Genomic DNA, 23,369 nt, shown 5'->3' with positions numbered 1-23,369 from the left:
AGCCGAAAAATTGTCGAATTGTTTCTTCGATCTTATGGTCGTTTGCTAGAGTCTAACATGTTGACGGGCACGGAAAGAAACCGTGGGATTTCTTTTTTTCTTTTTTTCCTTTCCCGGTTAGGGAATGAAATAATTCTATCTCGCATCAGGCCGATGTAATGGCCGATCGATGAGACGTCATTAATATTTTCAATCCGTTACGGAAATATGAGTTATTAGTAATATCAGGCGAAACGTTTTTACGATTCTTTTCGATGTAACTAGTACGTATGTATGCATGCACCGATCGATTGGTGGAAAACGAATGCGATTTTTAGATTAACAGAGGCCGCGTAATTCCGCGTTAGCTGGAGGTAATAAAGGGTGGGGTGGAGGCAACTAGGAGGGCAGAGAGAAAGAGAAAGAGAGGGCGGCGGTGGACTAGCGGGGTTAAGGGGGGCTGATGAGGGATTGGTAGGAGGGGCACGGGGAAGTAGATTCGAATCGAAAATTCAAAGGATATACGCGCGGCACGGCGATATGCACTGCGCGCCGCAGCGCTTTTCTCTTCTCTTCTAGCTTTAACGCGGAAAAGAGACAGAGAAACAGAGTGTTAGAGAGAGAGAAAGAGAGAGAGAGAGAGAGAGAGAAACAGAATATGTGTATGAGAGAGAGAGAGAGAGAGAGGGCAAAAAAGCGCAGGATTTTATTAAAAAGTCTTATTCCCAGTCGAAATAAGTGATCGATTTTGCATGTAATGTAACCCTATATATTATCTTCCAACGGTGTATGAGGGTGCCTTGAGATTTTCAATTGAATGCGTCACAGGACGTCCTTCTGGGCTTGGTGCACGTTCTCCCTTGCCTCTGCAGGGAAGCCCGAACAGTTATTGACCTACCGTCCGAGATAAATATTTTCAATCAATTATCGAAAAAGTCCGATCTAAAGAAACTCTTCGATCAATATGAAAAATTTGTAAAGAATAATTTAATCAGAGAAAAATTTTAATTTCTATTACATCGGATCATTGGTAAATTCAATCTTTTATCAAAGAACTGGGGACAGGAATTTTGCCATCGTTCGGACAAACATCGCCGTTGGAAAATGTTTTGTCCATACTGGCGTAGCCTCTCTAGTGATACGGGCCGCCATCTTGCGGGACTTTCGGCAAGATCTCGATGGCATCGCAAGCGCGTCATCGTCCCGATGATGCCAACTCGATGATCTCGTCCACTTCGGCTCGATCGGGACTTGAAATTTTCTTTTCTACCAAGCAGGGCGGGGCATCACTTTCGCCGCTTACCTCCTACGTATGGTATATTAGGATTAAAGTGGATCTCGCGTTGTGCCTCGTTCCCACAATAAAGGGAATGTCGCGATATTAAAGCCCGTAAAAGCTACGGAACACGTAGCTTGCTTTCTTTTTCTTTGCTACGTCTTTTTCTCTCTCTCTCTCTCTCTTTCTCTTGTCTTCTTCAAGGGATTCCTTGCGTTCGCCCAAACCAGACGGAACCAAACACCGAAATCCTTTCGTCTTATGCCATCTTCTTTTTCCTTCTGTTATAGTCTTCTAACTGATCTCTTCTCCTTCTCCTTCTCCTTCTACTTCTTCTTCTTCTTCTTCTTCTTCTTCCTTTTTCTTTTTCTTCAAACAAGTCCATCTAGTATCACCATCGGCCTGACCCCATCAGCCAGAACTTTACTTCGTTCCTGGCCGTTCGAATCGGACACCTTTAGAAAACTTTCGATGACGTTCTTAAATGATCCCTTTCTTTCTCTTTCGAATAAGACAGAAAGGAAGAAAGAGAGAAAGAGAAAGAGAGACAAAGAAAGAGAGAGAGAGAGAAAGAGAGAGAGAGAGAGGGAGAAAGTTGGAAATCGATCGATCCTTTTCTCCCTCTCTCTCTCTATCTCTCTCTTCACCGACTCCAATGGGAACGGTTCCAAACAACGAAATTCAAAAACGAAATCAAACGATTCGAAAGCCTTCCTAACGCTTTCCTTTCATCCAAATCCAACTCTTACAGAAGAACCTCCGTCTTATTCGTATGAACTGGAAAAAGGAAGAATATAAAAGTAAAAAATAAAAGAAAGAAAGAAAAAAATAGTTAGTCCCGTCTAGGGAAAACGTCCGACTCAACTTTAGAAGACGAGGATGAGGAAGAGGACGAGGACAACAACGTGTAGTCGGTGACGACAAACACGTGGACAGATTTATGGTTAGCTAGTTCTTGTTCTCTCTTTTTCTCTGTCTCTGCTTTTTGTATTCTTTTTGCAAGTGTTGTTTCTTTTTTTTGTTTTGTTTTTTTGTTTGTTTCATGCACCACGCGAGATCGGGTCGTGCGCGCTTTGAAAACGTTTAACGAAGAGTGGCAAGTGTCAGTCAAAGGGTGAGAAGAGAAGAGAAGAGAAGAGGAGAAGAGAAGAGAAGAGAAGAGGGAAAAGGAGGAAGGGATGAAGAGGGGGTGGTGGAAGGGGGTGGGTGTATATACGGAATCGACGATTGGCTTACATGCCACCTGTAGCACCGCGGGAATGTGGTCGGACTCTCTCTGGGCCGCAACCTCCACCTCCACCTCCACGGTACCAGCACCACCAACCAGTACCACCACCAGTACCAGTACCACCAGCAGCAGCAGCAGCAGTAGCAGTAGCAGTAGCAGTAGCAGTAGCAGTAGCAGTAGCAGTTCCACGCGATATCGCTTAGAGAGCCTCCGGTAGAAGGGATTCATCAATAAAGTTTACTATTTTTCCGATATCGTTTTTCCAATTCTATAAATCGTCGTAGCGGAGAGTTCGTACATACGTGCGCGGCGGGCGCACACCGGCGAAAGAGCCCCGTTATGAATGGCCCACGTCGGTTGACGTTAATCTGCCACTTCATCTCTCTCATCCAGGCTCCGCGCGTTGTATTGCGCCAATCTCCCTTCTTCCCCCTCCTCATCCTCATCCTCATCCTCATCCTCATCCTCCAACTCCTCTACCTCTTCTTTTACCTCATCCTCTTGCACATCCCCCTCCCACGCAAGCGACTAACCGTCCTACCCTTCCACCCCTTAGCAAGCCATCCTCCTAATCAATTGTTTTGTTGGAAGGGTGGTGCGCAGGGTAAAGGAGGATAACTGCTACGCGGAAAAAAAAAGAAGAAGAGTCACGCGAGAGACCCACAACAGAGGACTGAGAGAATGAGAGACATAGATATAAACGGAGAGAAAAAAAATACCTTCGACATAGGAGAGGAGCATCCCGTAACGCGCGTTCGTTCGTTCCATCGTTCGTCCGTCCGTCTGTCCATCCATCCGTACGTCCGTTGGTCGGTCGGTCCACTTTACGCGCCACGCGCGACCACCGAATTAAATCGTCGTCGTGACGCTCGTTTTGGATATCCGCTTGACCTCGAAAAAAAAGCAACCTCCATGCATGCCCCGACCTTTATGACATTCTTGATCGCATCGATCCGGATTAATCACTTCCGCTCGCGCCCCTTTCTTTTTATTTCTGCTTCTTCTTTTTCCCTTTTTTCCTTTTTTCCTTTTTTTATTTTTGTGTTCCACCATGCTCTCTTGCTTTTGTTATTTTTTTATTTATATGTTTGCTTTTACTCTTTTTTACGCTACTTTTTTTTCCCCTTTCCTTTCCTCTTTTTTGTTTTTTTCTTTTTCATTCTTTCACCCACCCACTTTACTTTTCCCGCCCGCGAGATCGTTTAAAACGTCATTTTTATTATCCCACCCTCTCTCTCTCTCTCTGTTCATCTACTTTTATTCGTTTTTTTTCTTCTTCTCATTCGTTCGTTCGTTCGTTCGTTCGTTCATTCGTTCTTCAACACGACCCGTGATCTGATTTATTCCGCCACTCTTTTTTTCGGTTATTTAATCTTCATTGATAATGACGAATGAATGCACTTTCCGTGGAGAAACAAATATGCGTTATCTTTCAAAACTTCTTTTTATTCGTTCTCAAGAAAATGCCGTACTAACAATTAATGACAATACTATTTTAATTATTTTCTATATCCTATATTACCTAAATTATTTACAATTTTTTTCGTCATTTTTTTTTTCGTTCACGTTGATTGAATTAAAAAGTAGTTTTTCACCACCCTTATAATTGTAAGGATATATTTTTTTTATTTGTACCGAGATTTACTTTCTTTTCAGGATAATTGACATTTCTATTACACGCGTTACATTGTTGCAACGTTAACGATTTAAGGCAATGATCTATATATTTAAAAATTGACTTTTATTTTTTATTTTATTTTATTTTATTTTATTATTTTACGCTAAAGTCAATTTGTACGATTTCAGTCTAAAGATTCTGGAATATTTTTTAGTTTCTTTTATTCTATTTTAATTATTTTTCTTTTTTTAGCAATACTATATCACTTATGCGTTCTCTTTTTTTTTTATAATATAATGGAAGCACCAATCAAGCAAAATTTATTTATTTAAGATTATTAGGACGGCGTTGTTACGTTTATTTTTTTTAATTACTATATCTTTCATCGCTCTCAATACTGTCGATTTTCGTCTATACTCTTATTGGTCTTACAGATAATACTTTAGTTGTAACACAATAACAATCTTTTTTGCAACAGTACACAAATTCATATCTGTAACGCAAATGTTAAATAAATGTAAAAGGTTCTACATAATTGGAATGTTAATTTAAATGTATTTTTTTTTTTTTTAACAAAACAATTTCAATCTAATTGCTTTTTACTTGCGTTCTCTCTCTCTTTCTCCCTCATTAAATTAAATTAAATTAAAGAGTAAATATATACCTTAAACGAGAAGGTATCATTTATATTCTAATAAATGTTTGTTTATAATTAATATTTAAAGGAACGCAACCCTAAAAGCAACTCTAACTCAATCAAACGAACCAAAAATATCTCAAATATTTTACATTGTACTCGATGTTTCACGAGTACATTTTCTTAAGAATAATAATAATTTATATCTATTAATAATATTTTAATATAACGCACTTTATGCAGGAATCTTAAATGAGTAAATTTCTGTCTTTTTTGTTTGTCTTTTCTCGACGTTGGATCTCATAAAAAAGAAAAAAAAGAAACATTTATATGTAAGGTAATGAAATACTTTAGCATATAAAAATAAAATAATAAAATCCATTCGCGGTTTACCAGTAATGACAAAATATTCCTTTGAAAAACCTACGTGCAAAATACTTTCTATATCAGAGCTTCTCAAACTTTTCCACTTGGTGGCTATCTTTTATTCGAGCAAATATTTTCGCAAGCCTTGTTTATAGACTCTATTACTATCTTTTCTTCAACTATCATAAACTCACAAATACTTAAACTATTTTTGAATGAATTTTCGATCGTTATACGTCCAAGAATTTTTCACTTTTGCTACAATTTCAGCTACCCCCAAATTTAGTTACCCCACGACCAATTTTTGACTTTCCTGTACCAATATGTAGATATATATATATTAAAAGTGATATATTACATATGACGAGGCACGAACGTTTTTTAAATGTACTTTCTATTATACATCTACCATCGAACTATAAAACGCACAAATTTATCATCTTTACACGTAGAATGGCACACGAGAGATTAGTTATTTCTAAAGGGACCAAAAAAAAACACACATTCATTCGCACACGTACATACATTCATACATATTTCTCTCGTGAATATTATTTTAACGTTCCCATTTACACACACAAAAAAATGTGTCCATCACAGTACGATGTATTCTTATACTATCTAATTGTAAAATCTATGAATGTAATTAATTTGGAATTCTAAAATTATTTGTCCTATTATTTGCAGAGGTACTTTTGTAGGATTACAAAATATTTGAGAAAATTTTGAACGCTATTCCTAAAATCAAATTATATGTCCTATAATTTGCAAAGGTACTTTTGTGTAATTGAACATTTAATTTGGAATTCTAATACTAAATTATATGCCCTATAATTTACAAAGATGTACGAGGGTTGATTGAAAAGTTTTGAGAATTATTTTCTCAGATTCAAAATTATTCAATTCAATCCACGTACAAAATGCATCGACAATAAAATTTAATAGGGTTGTTTAATACAATATCAAATCTTTCCCTATTGGATAATAATCAACGATGAACTCGGTACTGAAACATTAAACATTTCTAATCAAATTTTGGAAAAAACAAAATAAAATACAATGTAACGTTTTCATCTACCGAATACAATTGTATAGATATTTGTCTTCTTCTTCTTCTTCCGGTAATCATTCTTTCCAAGATACAGTAATGTCACGCAACTCGCGTCCCTCAGGAATGTCGACGTTGTTGGTACTGTTCACTAATTTTTTCTTACTTTGATAATTTTTATCATCGAAACATACGACTTGATCGTTGCCTATAAAATCACTTTTAATTTGTTTGGATGACAAGTTTCTTTTTTCCAAACGAAATACGCGACATGGGAATATGACGATTAGGATTGCCATGATCGATCCAATAACCAAACCAGCCAATACGTCCCACCAATGGTGCCTATTGTCTCCAATTCTAGTCAATGAACATAGTACTGTCCACATTGATACCAAAAACTGCAACCATGGTTTCATCAACAACGTTCTATCCGTCATACGTTGTTGCAAATAACTCTGGAAAAATATTATTAATTATTTAGCGTTATTATAGATATTTTTTCATTTATTTATAATTGTTAATAATTCACTTACTACGATAAAAATAGAAGTAAATACAGAAAGGGCCGCGTGAGACGATGGAAAAGATTTACTCGCATCTGCTATGAACCAATTGGAATAGTCCACATTTGTGCAAGTGTACGTCTCGATGTATCTGAAAATTTAATTTATAATTAAGAAAAATATTTTATTAATATTTTAGTTTCTTTTTTTGTAATGAAAATAAATAAAAATCGATCAATAAAATAGACCTACGGTTGATACGAGGATAAAATCTATTTCATATCGTGCGGTCGGTATAATTATAATTATATAATATTTATTATATTAATTTATTACATTTAAGAATGATAGTTAAAATGTATTGTAACGTTTAAGATTACAAATTTATTCAAAATCAGACGAAAAGTTAACATACTTCGACAATTGGTTTCCAGGTTCCTACATTATCGACCATAATTATATTTTTTAATATAATTTAATTATTTTGTTAAAATTCGTATAAAAAATATGTCTAATGTGAGTTAAGTTAAACTAAAACCTATGATCCCTCGAAATAACAATAAAATTCGTTAATAATTGTGTATTTTCTAATTTTGATTCTTTTATATTAATTTTAGAAATATAAAGCAAATAAAATTAGAAATAATGAAAGTTTTTTAATGAAATTGAATTCAATTTGAGATTATTGAAAATTGATAGGTTTCTACTTAACTTTGATAATATAATTTGATATATATATATACGTACTCGTTCGTACAATTTCGAGCTTCCAGAGGTTGGCACGTATGAAAAAAATGTGGCCTGGGTTCTCCAATAACTATTTTCATAACGTCACATCCAACAGCCAAAGTGATAATTCCTATCAAATAATGGCTGTACCAAAACCACACTTGTTTTAATCTTGAGTTATTACTATTTGGTTCTATATCGTAACTATTAATTGTATGACTAGCGCATTCGATGACCCACATCTAAAAAAAAAGAAATACATTAAATGAGTAATAAAAAAAAATAACTTCGATAAGGAGAAAATTACAAAAAGTAATTAAAACTATAGAAATGTGAAAAAGGAAAGTTTTCAAAAATATATACTTCCGATGACAAATCATAAAAATTCCAATAACTTACCACGAGCATTGGCACAGTAATGGAAACGGTTAATAAAACAGGAACGGAAACTGTATCTCCGGTAAATTTAAAGGAAAGTTTCGGATCATTGCAGAAAAAGCCGATTTGATTGCGTGGAATATTACCAAATTCCAATAATCCTATCAGCACGATCACTAAAAAAAAAATCAGGAATCAAAATCAATTCTAAAAAAAATAAGATAATCATTAAATCACGTTTTTTGCTTTTCGAATTGATCAATATCAGTTCTTACGCAAGTATTATATTTTTTATTCTTGCTCTGCACTTTGCAAAGTAACAAAATTTATTATAAACTTTACGAAAAGTAAATGAAAAAATAACATATAAAAAAGAAGTTCCCCGATTACTGCAATGTTTGAAATTGCATCAGCACGATAAATACGGTTCATTACTCATCTTGAGATTTCTTTTTCTAAAGAAAAGTGCAGGTAAAAAAATTAATCTTTGGTAATCTTTTTATCATAATTTCATCAATATACATGCATAAAAAAAATACTTACAATAAAAAAAATTATTTCTGTTTGATTTAAATATTATTAAAACGTTTTTATGATTAACGTCATTTCTTTTTTAGCAAAAAAATTTGCATCACTTAACGAACGAGTGTCCTTTACATTACATTTTAAGATAATTATTGTACAATTATAGGATTAAATTTATCAATAGCTATCTAATTTTATTGACACTGAATAAAAGTCTAATAGTTCCGAATAAGAAAATGTGTATTTTAATAATATGGTTCGATTCATAATTGCTTATTACATAATTTCAACAGGACTTAATTTTCTATTCTTATTCAATTAAAGAAATTAGATAAATTATTTTTAACAAAAAAATAAAATTCTTTCATAAATATTTCAATTATTCATTAAATGACAATTGATTTAAAAATATAATCTTTCTTCAATTGCAAATTAAGAAAAGTGCACTATGAATGACGTTTAAATAAATGAATAAATGTATGTGTATTCAAGCGCATATTTAATAAAAAAAATACAATAGAAAAATAAAAAAAATACAAAACTCGCATATATACAAAAATAAAAAACTAAAAAAGATACAAAAGCTCGCCTAAAGAAAAAGAATAATAAAAACTAGATGATAACAAAAATGCATCCTTCAATAAATACAGAGTTTACTTAACTATATTTAATAACATTTCACACTACAAAACAAAATAAACAAAATATCATAAAAGAATAAAAGAACAACAAAACAGCAATAGCCGAAGAATATAATTTCTTATGAATGATAATAAGTGTAACTTACTGAAGCTATATTGATTACGTCGTTGAGATGATAACGCAATTATTTTTCTCCAATTACATACGATACTATTATTCATTCGTTTCTTCTCATACAAGCCTAGTTTACCTCGAGAATACATTTTATGCGAAACAAAAAATAACGTATTTGTTATGCACGTACAACTAAAATATTTAGAAGGGCAACTAACCCAAATAGAAAAATAAAAAACATATAAAGATAAACATTAAAAAAAAAGAATTGAAAATATTAGATAATGAAATGAGAGATAACACTCATCACTATTAGACTATTATTATTCTTATGAGTGAAGAGACTTTTAAAATACCTAACCATATAATATAGTAAATCTTCAACGCTTGCGCGTTGACTAAACGCTCAGCTGATTTCAGCAGAGATATGGTAATAGCAAGAGTGGGGGAATAAAGAAGAGTGGGGGAATAAAGAAGAGTGGGGGAAGAAAGAAGAGTGGGGGAATAAAGAAGAGTGGGGGAATAAAGAAGAGTAAGGAGAAAGGAGAACCACGTGATTTCGTACTATAGTAAAACTAGCCGCGCTATCGCATACTATTTCTTCTTTCATTTTTTAAATGTTATTAGCAAACAAAGGTAATTCACACACCAAAAGAAAATATATGTATATAATATGTGTTTAATGTGTATAGCCATCTATGAATTAACTTTTTCCGAATTTAAATGACTTTATATTCAATTGTAATTTTTTCAATTAAATGAACATATCAAATATTCGAGGTCAACGAGATACGACTTTGTAAGTTTATACGTCTTTTCAAATTTTTAGTGTTATCGTTACACTAACAGATAAGACGAAGTGTTAATAAAATCTTACGCAAATTTAAAAGTTACTATAATTTGATAAAAATGCTTTAAGGGGTTATACGCAGTTGCGAGGCTCGAAAAAGACGTATTTTCATGAATTTTTTCTAGAAACAGTTTTTATTTCTCAAAAAAAATTGTTGGTAATTCAAATAGAGTGAACTTTTGAGAATACAATAGCGCGTCGATTCTGTAAAAATATTAATCTGCACTGCTCCTGTAGATGATTTCCTGAACGTCCTCTAAAAAAAGACGTTTGGCGGTGATCTCCATTTTGGCGGTTTGGATTATCCGAAATTAAAAAATATGGTGGATTCTTTTAAAGGATAGATTAATGAAGGTATTAAAACCAAGGAATAATAAAAATTTTGATTTTTGACAAAATAGCGTCTATTTGAAAAAAAGTTGTTTTTAACTAAAATTTTCGCTCTAAATTGATACAAAAAAATTGTAATAAATTTTTTTAAAAATTATTCCTTATACTTAATACCTGAGGAATATATCTAAGAAGATTGTGTAAAAATTTGAAACCGATCGGTTAAGCCGTTTTTGCAAAATCGAGATCACCGACTTTGAAAATACCGTTTTGAGAAAAACGCGTTTAAAGTTTCAAAGAGACGTTTACACATAGTTAAAAATTTTTGTTTGCAGCTTACATGAAGTGAAGAATATTTGTCGGATCGATTTGAAAAAAAAAAATTTTCAGAGAATATACTTAAATATAAGTACATTCCGAAAATGCAAAAAAAATATCGATTTTTTGAAAATCCTAACTGCGTATAACCCCTTAATTGTAAACACAATAAAATATGTATTACTTATAAGAATAAACGAAGTTACTTTCCGAACGATATAATATTTGTTCGTAATTTTGTTATAAGTGCACCTGGGTATCCAAGAGCTTAGCAACGATAAAATAAAACTTAAAAGGATTTATTCAGGTAATAAACTATGTCTTGAATCTATTCTAATGTGAATCACCCGGCATAGCTTATGACTCACAATGAATGGAGGAGACAATAGGCTTGACTTGTGCTGCACGATGATTTTATCTATGATCAAACGTATTAACAATAAATATATTTGATTTATTGGTACGCGCACGAGTAATAATAATAATAATTAATATTGACATAAGTGATTCTATTAACAATACTTATGAACATAAACAATATAGATGTACTACGATTAAAAAATAGAAATAATTTTCGGTTGATTAATTGTTTCATCTAATGAAGAAAGGTATGTTTGATAAAAAAAATAAAAGAAAAAATAAAAACAACATGAACGTATCATTTCCATTTCATACGGTTCGTTGATTCAATGATACATTATACGTGTGTGTCTCTATGTGCGTATGTATTTTATATATGATGTATATGAGAGAAAGAAAGATGAGCGTAAATTTAATAGTACGAGCTTATTGCCTGGAAAATTCTAGACGAAGAACCATCTGTTCAGTATTGAATTACAGAGTTCGTAGTCCTCTTTGCCAATTTTTGTTGCTATTATTGTCGTTTTACTATCCTTATAAGCGCGAGAAAGTCTAACTGTTAAAATATTCGTTCATACGCATGTGCGGGTGCGCGAAAGTGCGTGCATTAATGTGAGTATAGTATATATTTATGTGTATACGTATTTATATTTAGTGCATATGATTAGAACGAATTTGAGTCGTTGCATTGAGTGCAATTTTTAATCGTAAAAATTCATAAACGTGCGTGTGCCAAATATGAAATAAATATAATTGATGTTGAAATTAAAGTGGAAATAAGTCTATTTATAAGTTAACAAAAAATAAATGGTTACCCATTAATACTATCAGCACGTCGATCAGGATTACCCAGCGTAATGTATTCTTGCAAACACTCATGATCTTGGGTATCGTTTGGTTTTCCACCACGTTACCCGCCTTATCAATTGCTATTCCTTCTTCCAACGAGGTTGTACTGCACCGAGTCAGCTGTTCAGTCGATCTCTATTCAAACAAAATTAATTTTTTTCATTCATTTTATTATTATTTTATTGTAATATTTTATAAATAAATAATTATATTTATCTTTTAATAATACCCTCTTATGCAAAATAAAATTATAATAAATATAATAAATATTTATAAGGTAGTACACTTTATGCTTTTTAATTTCTCAATAATAATATTTTGTATTAATTATAATAATTAATATCATTAGCATTTTTTTCATCCGAAATATATCACTTATTAATTATTCATTAAATCTCTTATATTTTTTTATTTATAAATTTTATGAGAGCTTAGAATGATAAAAAAAAGTAATATTTATGTAAAGTTTTCTGTTATTTTTGTTTAATTAATGCTAATTATCTAAGCTAATTTGATTATATATCAATCTTGTTATTTTGTAATCTATTTTCGTAATCTTATTGTATCTTTTAATAAAACAAAAAAAAACTAAAATCTACATATATTTAATACGTGAAAGAACATTGACATGGGAGAAAGAAACGTGTGGTCATTTTTCTCTCCTTGCAACTCGAAACTGCATTAAGATTGAATCAACTTTCTACCGCAAACCGCGAAAGGTAATGCGATCGGTCAATTTGTCCGAAGAATTGCACATTTTTTTTCCTCTTCCTTCTTTCAAATCCAAAGTGATAGGCAGCCATTGATAAATGTTTCTTTTTGATTAAATACAGTTAACAAGGTATTATAGATTAACAAGAATTATGCTAACTTTTCACAATTGTTTACACATTAATTCGAATTAATGTTTCTAATAATAAAAACAAAAGATTCGTATATTTAAACGAATACATAAAACGAAAACAAAAAATACAAGGGAAGAACTTTAGAACCTAACTTTTATGATAATTCAAACACATTTTTGTACAAATAACACACGTGTACATAAATAATTAAATGCAATGTAGTATTAATAATAATAATAATAATAATAATAATAATAATAATAATAATAAAATTGATAACTGAAACAAATTGCAATGAGAATGCAGAATTTAGAACAAATTCTCCACACCGTATTTGATCTTGAAAGCATGCTGCTGATTCAGTAAGACAATAATAATAATAACAACAACAATAATAATAATAATAATAATAATAATAATAAATAATAATAAGATGGTGTCTGCTTACGGGTGAAAGAGCAAGCCCTAATTATGAGTGAAACGTTCGCTGAGCTCGAGATTGTACTGAATGAATCGTACGTTGAAGTATGGTGTGTGTTAGCAGTGTGGCTAATACGTTCTCGTAGGTTCATTGAAGAAGTTAGGAGAAAACTCAGAATGAGAGACAGACAGACAAACAGAGAGAAAGAGAAAGAGAGAGAGAGAGAAAGATTATCTTCACAAGCACGATCGTAAATGCGATCTTCACGCGTTAACAACCACCATTATCGTCAGCGCCATCAGCACCATCATAACCATCGTCATCATCATAGTGATGGTAATCATCGTCACCGTGATCCTAGTCATGATGACGACAATAAAAAGACTCCTTTTAATAAGATTCGTTTCTAGTAAGTGTGAGTATTCGAATTTTGATTCTTGGTATTATTGGAAAACCTTTTAAGGGTCTTTGAACATGTTGACTTGGTCATATGTGGAATTATTGTAAGATGACTCGACTGATTTATGAATTCAGTGTTCGGAGTTTGTTATTTTTGTTTTTGTATCCTTATTTGATCAACGTGTTTTATCGATTGTAATAGGAATATATATAATAGTGTTTTCATTTAATTAGGTCAGTCTTTTGTGTATACGTTTTAATCTTGGACACGCAATACTGATTTTATTGTAAATGTTCTGATCATTTATTTTATAAAATACTGGCTAATATTAATTACAATATATATTGAAATAGATAGTACTGTTATGAACTATAATAATTACAATTATTAGTATAATAACCTATATTAATGCATAACTACCATGCAATTACATAATTCATATATCAATTTCTATAATTGGTTGTAATACTAATGATAATTTGTTAATTCAAATAAAAATACAAATAATACTGTAATTATATTAATAACGATTGATAACTACATTAAATGACATGATTATTATAAAAAATAATATAAAAATAAAAAATAAGAAAAAAAAAGTAAAGTAAGAATAAACGTGTAATTATTAAATGTTTAAATACTTCAACTAGATTGTGTGTGTGTGTACCTTACATACAAATTTGAAAATAGCGTCACACCCTTAATGTAATTATTAATATTATAATCATTAATGCCTATTGTTGAATGTACGATTACTATAAAAAAGAAAAAGAAAAAACAACAATACAAATGAAAACGAGACAGGAAGGAAGAAGAATAAACGTGTATATAAAAAAAAAGTACTTAAGTACTTAAAAAGTACACGGTCCTAAAAATTGGAATATGTCGGTGCACCCCCTTAAGATCGGAAGCAACGAAGCGTGAATTATCCCGGGGAAGTTGACGCATCCTCGAAAAACGAAATGAAACGGATGAACTTGTAGCATAAGTGCTGCAAGAGAAAGAAAGAAAGAAAGAATGAGAGAGAGGGAGAGAGAGAGAGAGAGCAATTATTCGCAGTTCCTCAAAGGCGCCGACATAAAGGGCCCTACTTTCTCGCCATTCTCCTACATCTTGATGAACCTTCAACAACAATTTTCCCTTCCTTTTTTTCTATTTGATTTTTTTTCTAAATCTTCGTTTATCTAATGCAACCCCACGCAAACTAATCAACCTTCTTTCAAACTCTTCGGAGTATAGGGAGATAAAAAGGTTTCCTCTTTTCAATGTTTGCGTCTACGTACACCGTGCATGGGGTCGGCGACGGGGGGAGGAGGGAGAGAACGAGGAGAGGAAATGTTTTTAATCACACTTTGTGCAAAATTAAAATTAAAAAAAAATATATATATATAATAAAGAACAATAGATATCAAATATTCGCCGTACTTCAATAAGAAGTTAATGGAGAAAATTTATTTGTTTTTTCTTTTTGTTTATTAAATTTTATTATTATTATTATTATTATTATTATTATAGATGTCTTTGTTTTGTATTTAAAAAAAAAATTGTTAATTAAAATTTAATTTCGATATCATAAAAAAAAAGGAAATATAAAAAGATTGCTTCCACCTATTTTTTTGTGTTCGGGAAAGGGACGATAATTACTTTCGTTGTCGCGTCACATTCGAAACTCACCCCCCAACCCTTCTTTTGCCCCTTTCTTCTTTTTTTTTTCTTTTTCTTTTCTCGTTTTGTTCGTCGTCACAAAATTTCTCTCGATATTATTTTTCTGACGGGTTCGTAGAAGCAACGAGCAAACACTTTGCTAACGTCGACGAATGTCTCCTTCTCCTCCTCCTCCTCCTCGTACTCAACCCTTTACAATCGTTTCAGTGTAATCGTGATATAAAAAAAAAAGAAAAAAGAAAGAAAGAGGGAGAGGAAGGGAGAAACAAAAGACAACAGGCGGATGCTGTCGTTTCACGTGTCTCCGAGTTAGCAATGACAGGCTGAAAGCTTACGCTTGCTTTATTATAATTTGTCATCGTTGACAAAATCTTAGAACGATTATTAACCATTTGAACTTTTATATGAACCAATAGATGATTATTATATAGAATTGTTATTAATCTAAAAAAAAAAAAAAAAAATTGACTAAAATAATTAAAATACAATAAAATAATTTTAACAAATCAAACTTCTCCTTTAAAATAAATAAATAAATAAATAATTATAAAATATTAAAATTATATTATGTCTTTATTATTCTCCTTTTTACAGGTTTTAGGAGATAAAATTATATGAAATATAATATAATATTATACATGAAATAACATAAGATTGTATAAAATAATGGTAAAAAATTAAACTTGCTCTCTCAATCTTAAAATAAATAAATTAATTAATTAATTAAAATTATATGACATGCTAGTCAATAAAAAATCGTTTATGCGTACATGCGTGTTGTATTATAATTTGTATAAAAATCACTCACCCGAAACTTTCTTTGCTATCAATCTTCCGTACAAAATGAAAAAAAAAAAAAAATAAAATAAAAAACAAGAATTTTATGACACACAAAAAAGTGATTATAATAAATAATTAAATTAAAAAGACTTGCTGTGATATTCTATTTTAACGAGAATAATATGTAGTCTATAATAATACTAATATTAATAATAATAATAATAATAATAGTAATGGTTGTAAAGCACAGTGATGTTTCCGCGTTGACGTTCGAGAAGCAACTGCAACTTTTAATAGTGGTTTTCAAACCACCAACAAGCAGGCCATGCAAATCGAAGCCGAATAAAGCCGAGTCGAGAGAAAGACATGAAGTCGATACGTTCGTGATCGTTTTTAATTCTGTTTTATTATTATTTTTTTTTTGTAAATAATCGTTAAGCAAATCAAACGACAATATTTAATTAAAATGAAATGAGATCAATTAAATAAAATTACTTTTAAACAAGCGCGTTTATATTTTCAATATAAAATAATCAAATATATCTTTGATCGATCTCATAGATCATTGTTATTATTATTATTACGATTATTATTGTTTGTTGCATTATAAATTATCTGTTTCCAAATGATTTAAGAAACGACAAAGTAAACGAATTTTTGTTTGACTGTAAAAAAAACAAAATTTTATATATTAGGACAATATCATGTATTACAATTTTCCTCTTAGTTTCGTGTTGCTTTTTTTTTTGACGCTTGTAATTTTATTTTATTGTGAAAATCAAAAATTTGACGTATCGTGCGTTTTACATTTCTTCCTCTCCTTTCTTTCTTTATTTATGTCTTTTTCTTTTTGTTCAATTGTAAATTTCATTCGTTTGTAAAAATAAAAAAATTTGATGCACCTTTTTCTTTCCTCTGTTTCGTTTTCTTTTTCTTGCTTTTTTTAACTTAATTAAAGTAAAATTCAAAAGAGGGGGTTAACTTGGAATGCAAGATGTATCGTGCCACAAACGATATACGTGTTAGGAACGTATGACAGTAGTTAAGGGTTAATAACGTTTGTCTATGAAACGCGATAACATCCGCATTTTCAGAGGGGACATCTCTCTCTCTCTCTCTTTCTTTTTCTTTCGAGTGAGAGAGTAAAAGAGAGAGAGAGAGAGAGAGTGCGCTTGCGCGCACGCGAGCGACCAACCGTGCACTTTTAGCTTAACTCGGCTGTCATTATGAAATAATTAAAAGGGAAAAGCTTATAATCTAACTTAAAAAGAGGGTTCGTACGGCAATGAGGAACTTCGTTCCACTGCTCTCATTTGAAACTCTCGTCTTGTTTCGATCACGTTAACGATTACTACCTTGACTATAATCACGGAACAAATTATAATCATAGACGATAGAAATCAGTTTTTCTCTTTTCTTTTCTTTCTTTTTTGTTTTTTTTCTTCAATTAAACAAATACAAATTAATACAAAAGTATACTTACTACTCGATTATTTCTTTACATGACAAACCTTAAAATAAATCATATGTTTTGTATTTATATTTTATTAATCTCTCTTTTGATGTTTATTAGATAATAAGATTAATTTTTTGTTTGCCCGAAAAAAATTCGAAGATAATAATCTCGAGAGAAATGATTAAATTATTTATTAATTTTTATTTTATTATATTAGATATTTAGATAATGAGATACTTTTGTATATAATATTTTTTTCTTCTTATTATTATTATTATACGATAAAAATTAAAGTAACTACAAACGAATGTTATTATACTCGTTGTACGAGTACATGCCACGCACGAAATTATAAATTCTTTTTAATTCTTTTTTTTTTATAATTCTTTGTATAAAAAAAAGTCTAGATTTTGTAATGAAATTTACATTATCAACTGGTGAAATATGCGTGAGTGTATTTGAGATAAAGAAAGAAACAATATACGTTTGAATAAGTCCACAGCATAATTTTGAACGGATTAAACGGAATATTGGAGAGCTTCTCTCCCCTATACCTTAATGTGTGGGTGTCTGTTCGTGTGGGTGTGTATGTATATACACAAATGAGTAGGTGTACTCTGGGCCTGATACTTGGTTACATGGGGGTTCTCGAAACATGCTCAAAAGATCCAGGAATAGCTAACTGGCTGGCCCTGCATCGAGGACATCTTGCTTTCTGTTTGATAAATCTCCAAGTATGCTTTTCAAGACACGTACAAATATAAAAACGAATAGTGAGGGATAAACAAAACAAAAAATAATAAAAACAATAAAAATTAATTATATAAATTCTGCGTAACGTGACTTTTGGACAGAATTTTTGTTGTAATTTTTCTTTTTAAACATAAACGTACCTTTTTTAACGTCCAAATAATTTTTACAAATATTTATACAAAAAAGAAATAAATTTAAAACTAATAAATGTAGAGTAAGATAACAACAATGACTATCAAAATTATTCACATGCAACGTACCTTTTTTAACGTCCAAATAATTTTTATATATATTTATACAAAAAAGAAATAAATTTAAAACTAATAAATGTAGAGTAAGATAATAACAATGACAATCAAAATAATTCACATGCAACGTAAAGTACTTTTAGACAAAATTATTGTTGTAATTTTTCTTTTTTAACACGAATGTTCCTTTTTTTCTTTCAAATAGTTTCTATCACGTATTCGTGAAATAAGAAAAAAAAAATAAAGGTATTCGACGAAGAGTGTGTGTGTGAGTGTGTGTGTTTGAAATGATAAAATATATATCATATCTAAGATAACGTACTTATCGAAAATATAATTTTAAGTAAGTCTCTGAAATATTATATGATAAGAATAGGATTAATATAAAAGAATATTCGTATTCAATAAGATGCATCTTAAATTAAATTTGCTTTATCTTTCGATCTTAACAATTTGTACATGTAAAAAAAAAAACTATAAGTGAATATGTATTATAAGAATGAGTCAGGTAACCGATCCTTTTCTTAAGATAAATTCATCTCATTCTTATGATAATTTTATTTTGAACAATCTAATTCATTCCATCTAAATCATCTTACATTAGATATAGTAGATACATCATGCATAAAAGTTTTATTCTAATGATAATCTTTATATAGAGTTAAATAATTACAAACAGAAACAAAAATATTCAAACGCGTATAAATAAATGTTCTGTATTCATTCGGTCCGTATTTTTATGAATATAATAAAATAAATGAATCAGTACGGTGTGTAAACATTTTGTTAATTTTTATTAATAAAAATTTAATTAAAATACTTGAGAATACTGCACAGATACTACAAATATTGATCTAATAAAGTATATAAATAAATAAAAGATAAATATTATTTCTTTAATGCTATTAATTTATAAATCAAAAATACCTGAATAGAGGACGTGCATGTACGTAGTTTCGATTAAAAAAAAACAATCGTTGTCCATCAAAGTCTTTATGGGGGAGAATTCACAGGGATATACCGTAAATCCATTAACGACCATGAACTCCCTTGTGCGAACTTTAGCGATAATTCGAGAAGACATAGAGAGATATCGTCCTGGTGTGATAAACAGGGATCCTTTTTCTTTTAACACTTCTTTGTCCTACGCCCACTATCATTTCACGAAATACACATAATAACAAAAAAAATCCCCTTTGACGAACGACATTTATTTATAAGAATAATACAAAAAAAAACCAAAATAAATGTGAATTCAATGAAAATCAATATGAAATAAAAATAACGAAATTTTGAATTTAATGTTGAAGAAAAAAAAAGAAAGATAAATATAGAAAAATAAAGTAAGAGAATTTAAGTAAACTAGCAATATAAGTAAATAGATAAACAAAAATAGATAGAACAATGGGATGTAAGGTCCGTGTTGTTCAGTCTAACGAAATCGAGCGCTGAACTTCAACTAGCGTATCTCTCATCTTGAATCAACGACTTCCTCGCAAGCTCAAATTAAATGCTCCTACCCACCCTCACGTCTTCCCACTCTTACAACTAGGAGGGAGGGATTCCACGCGCCGCCACAACTCCTGGACTGACTGACTGACTGAGTGAGTGAGTGAGTGAGTGAATGAGTAACTGACTGATGTGAGTGAGTTACTAACTATGAGTGAGTGAGTTAGCAAGCAAGTACGCTAGTGCGCGTGTTCCAACTAAACTATTGGGGTAAACGAAACCTTCTCCTTGCAGCTGGTTAATCCTACGCAACCTACTACTCCTTTCGTCCTTTTCTCCTTCCCTTTCTTTTTTTCTTTTTTCTTTTTCTTTTTCTTTCTCTTTCTTTCTTTCTTTATCCTTTAAAGGAACTACGTGTAAAAGGAAACGGACTCGTATACAGTGCCGAATAAAAACACATGGCGCTAGATTTTATTTTATTATAAGATTGTTTTCTTTTTTTTTTTTGTGTAGATTTGACGAAAGGATCTACGGTGATTTTATTAATTTTCTTCTAAAATAAATATCTGTTTAACTATATACAATATATTTCTATTCAAAACCCGAATTAAGACTTTTCTATTTTATTCTCCAATATTTAATTCGCAAAAAACACATTCTCTAATATAAATCAAAATATTTAAAAATCCCGTTTCTATTTTCGTATTTCTGCTTTGTTTTCATATTTTTCAACATTAATTCAACCGAAAACAAGTAAAGTCACATGAAAACTAAGATAATAAGGTAGAAATAAAAAAGAAACTTCGAGATGCTAACTCGATGACCTTGGTATAAATCATGTATCTCTCTCTCTCTCTCTTTCTCTCCCTCTTTTCTTTCTTTTTCTTCCTATGTTCGAGCGAAACTCTTATACGATTATAATCATCGAACGTTACTAATTTTCTTTTGAAAATCGATATATCGTTAAATTCCTATCATAGTTAATTTTCACGGCAACGTAATACGTTATTCTGATAAAAGCTACGCCTTGCTTATTACTCATTGCTCTCACTATCGTGACAGAGAACAATCACATGTCATTTTTTCTTTTTTATTTATTTGTTTTCTTTAACGTATTTATCTATCGATACGTTTTGTGTTACCGTATAATATAAATTATTTATTTAACTATGTATTGTTACATGTCACTAATGACCTTGTTGTTGATGCGACTATAAACTGGTAATAAAAAAAAAGAAGAAAAAGAAAATTATGTTGATGCGACTACAAACTGGTAATAAAAAAAAATAAAGAAAATAAAAATTATTCATTGAAGTAATTTATGCTAATGTTTGATCGTATTTTTAACAGATATTTAATAAAATGGATTTTATTTTTCGTTATTTTGTGAATATTAGATAGAAAGAAATTAAATTCTCATTTAATACAAATATTTGATTATCTGTTATCTTATCATAAATTATCGTTTATTTATCATTGATTGTTGTTAAATGAGAAATTAAAAATCTGTACAAATATTTTCATAGATATATAAATGTATGTTACGTTATTTTATTCTCTCTGCGTAAAATCGTTTTAAAATGTCGCCATTTTCTACGCGAAACTTGACGATTGAAACAATCCAAAACAGAAAAGATAAGTACTACTCGTTTTTTTATTATACAATCCCAAGGAAAAATTTGAAATGTATTCATTTATAATATAAATAAACATAGATTAATTATAAATGAATATTTATGTAATTAATTTATATGAGGAGCTGTTTGCATAATGGCGCGAATTAGACAAAAATAGGACTACGAAGAATACGAATTGAACATTATTATTTATCATAAAAATACTATTAAAACGTGAAAAATATATAAATTTAAGGAAAATTTCAGACAGAATAGATATTACGCGCAAAACATAGAATCTTGCGTTAACGATTTCAAATATTCATTACGGTGTGTTCTTAGCAAACGAGAATGTATTTAGAATGAGTATTGTTTTCTTTCACTCTCGTATAAGAAAATTATACGATAGAAAAACGTGAAATTGCATTTAATGTTGTCATTTCTATTCCGTTTGTCTATTCTTTTCTAGGTTTCCCCTATTTTTATTTTCTACATCCTTTCCTCTTTTTCTCTCCGTCTTTCCTATTGTACATAGCAAATACGTAAAGGAAAAAAAGCACACGTTCAAAGGAAAAAACCATTGATAATATCCTTAACTTATACGTCAAAGAAAATACAAAAAATAAAACCGAGACTTTTAAAATGATTAATTCTGAATTAACGATGCGTGTGATTCATGTTCGAATAATTTCTTAAGAAATCTTTTTCAAATATTTCTCTCTCTAGTGAAAGTTAATAGCTAAATTGTAAAAGTACAAATCAATTTATATAGACAATATTAAAAATCTAAAAACTATATATAAATATCTCCGTTTTGTTGTATAGATAATTAACATTATTATAATTATTCTTCTTGAAATAAAATTTAAAATATAAAACATATATTATTATTAATAAATATAAAGTTGGTTTTTAAAAACTTTCATTATGTTAAATAAAAAATTAACATTTCTCTTCTAAAAATAAAATGTAAATAAATACAAAATAAATATATATATAAATAAATAAATTAATTAATTAAATAAATTTCTTCTAACCTGCATTTTGTTGTATAGGTGATCAATTTTTTGATTTTCAAACACTCACTATGTTTCTTCCTATAAACATATGTGTATATATGTATATATATTTATGTATATATATATATATATATATACAAATATAGATATATAAATAAATGTTTATCTGTTATTCTCCTTTTCTCTTTTTCTAGTAAAAATAACACTACGTTAAATCGGTTCAAGATTTCATTGCGGTGACTCGAATAAGACGAAGAAGCAAGTATAATATATTAGATTTAAGAGTCACTGACACCAACGCTATAACACACACTACGAATATGAACATGCACGATTCACTTCTGAAACTTAGAAGGCACGTCAGTACTGTTTTTCTTCTTTATTCTCTCTCTCTTTCCTTCTCTCCCTCTTATTCGTTCCACACTGTGATTTTCGCCTTTGAATATGCGATTACCAAGAGTGGCATGCAAACATTCCTGCACAACGAATTTCACTATTTTCTTTTTTATTTTTTTCAATTTATTTCCCACTCTTTCGTCATTAAATTATAAGAAAAATTTGTTAAAGTTTATATAAATATATACTTATTAGAGTTCTACTTATTCGATCAATATTTTTAAGCATTTTTTTATTTAAACATTTTTATTGAAATAATTTTTTATAAAATAAATGGTCAGTATGAATATTTACTGTTTATTATAATTAATAATTTGTCAAGATTTATATAATAGGATAAGGATTATATTTATTGATGCATATATATATATATATTTAATTATAAATATTAACTAACTAACCATTTATTTAAAATAATAAAAATGTTTATTAATATATACTCACTTAATAAATAGCAGCCTTCATTTCATTTTACTTTGTTTGTTTCTTCTACTATAGTTATTTCGTTAGCATTTGAATCATATTGTCTAATGTTTATTCAAGCATACAAGTATCGAATGATAAAAAA

General features: G+C 30.2%; 1 protein-coding gene and 1 long non-coding RNA gene across 5 annotated transcripts; both read right to left on the bottom strand.

Annotated features, from left to right (window-relative positions):
• Window positions 1-1,885: 1,885 nt before the first annotated feature.
• Window positions 1,886-2,601, bottom strand: LOC122516092. The gene is made up of 2 exons (XR_006303487.1): window positions 2,492-2,601; window positions 1,886-2,032 (listed from the first exon to the last, which is right to left on the bottom strand). It is a non-coding gene; the product is annotated as an uncharacterized LOC122516092 (long non-coding RNA).
• A 1,307-nt stretch (window positions 2,602-3,908) lies between these two features.
• On the bottom strand, window positions 3,909-22,505 carry LOC122516084 (phospholipid phosphatase 1-like). 4 transcript variants are annotated; one of them, XM_043633642.1, is made up of 6 exons: window positions 22,424-22,505; window positions 11,720-11,888; window positions 7,787-7,941; window positions 7,406-7,629; window positions 6,689-6,809; window positions 3,909-6,610 (listed from the first exon to the last, which is right to left on the bottom strand). In XM_043633642.1, exons 1-6 carry the CDS (start codon window positions 22,427-22,429, stop codon window positions 6,230-6,232), a joined length of 1,056 nt encoding a protein of 351 aa, XP_043489577.1. In that variant the 5' UTR covers window positions 22,430-22,505; the 3' UTR covers window positions 3,909-6,229. The 4 variants fall into 4 exon arrangements, with proteins under 4 accessions (XP_043489577.1, XP_043489579.1, XP_043489580.1 ...); XM_043633644.1 differs by lacking the exon at window positions 22,424-22,505 and adding an exon at window positions 19,249-19,455; XM_043633645.1 differs by lacking the exon at window positions 22,424-22,505 and adding an exon at window positions 15,893-15,975.
• Window positions 22,506-23,369: the final 864 nt, after the last annotated feature.

This window comes from Polistes fuscatus, unplaced genomic scaffold (genome assembly GCF_010416935.1).
Source record: "Polistes fuscatus isolate 324 unplaced genomic scaffold, CU_Pfus_HIC Scaffold2, whole genome shotgun sequence".
Lineage (NCBI taxonomy): Eukaryota > Metazoa > Arthropoda > Insecta > Hymenoptera > Vespidae > Polistes > Polistes fuscatus.
The sequence above is the reverse complement of the archived record's forward strand: the minus strand, read 5'-3'. Positions and strand labels throughout refer to the sequence as shown.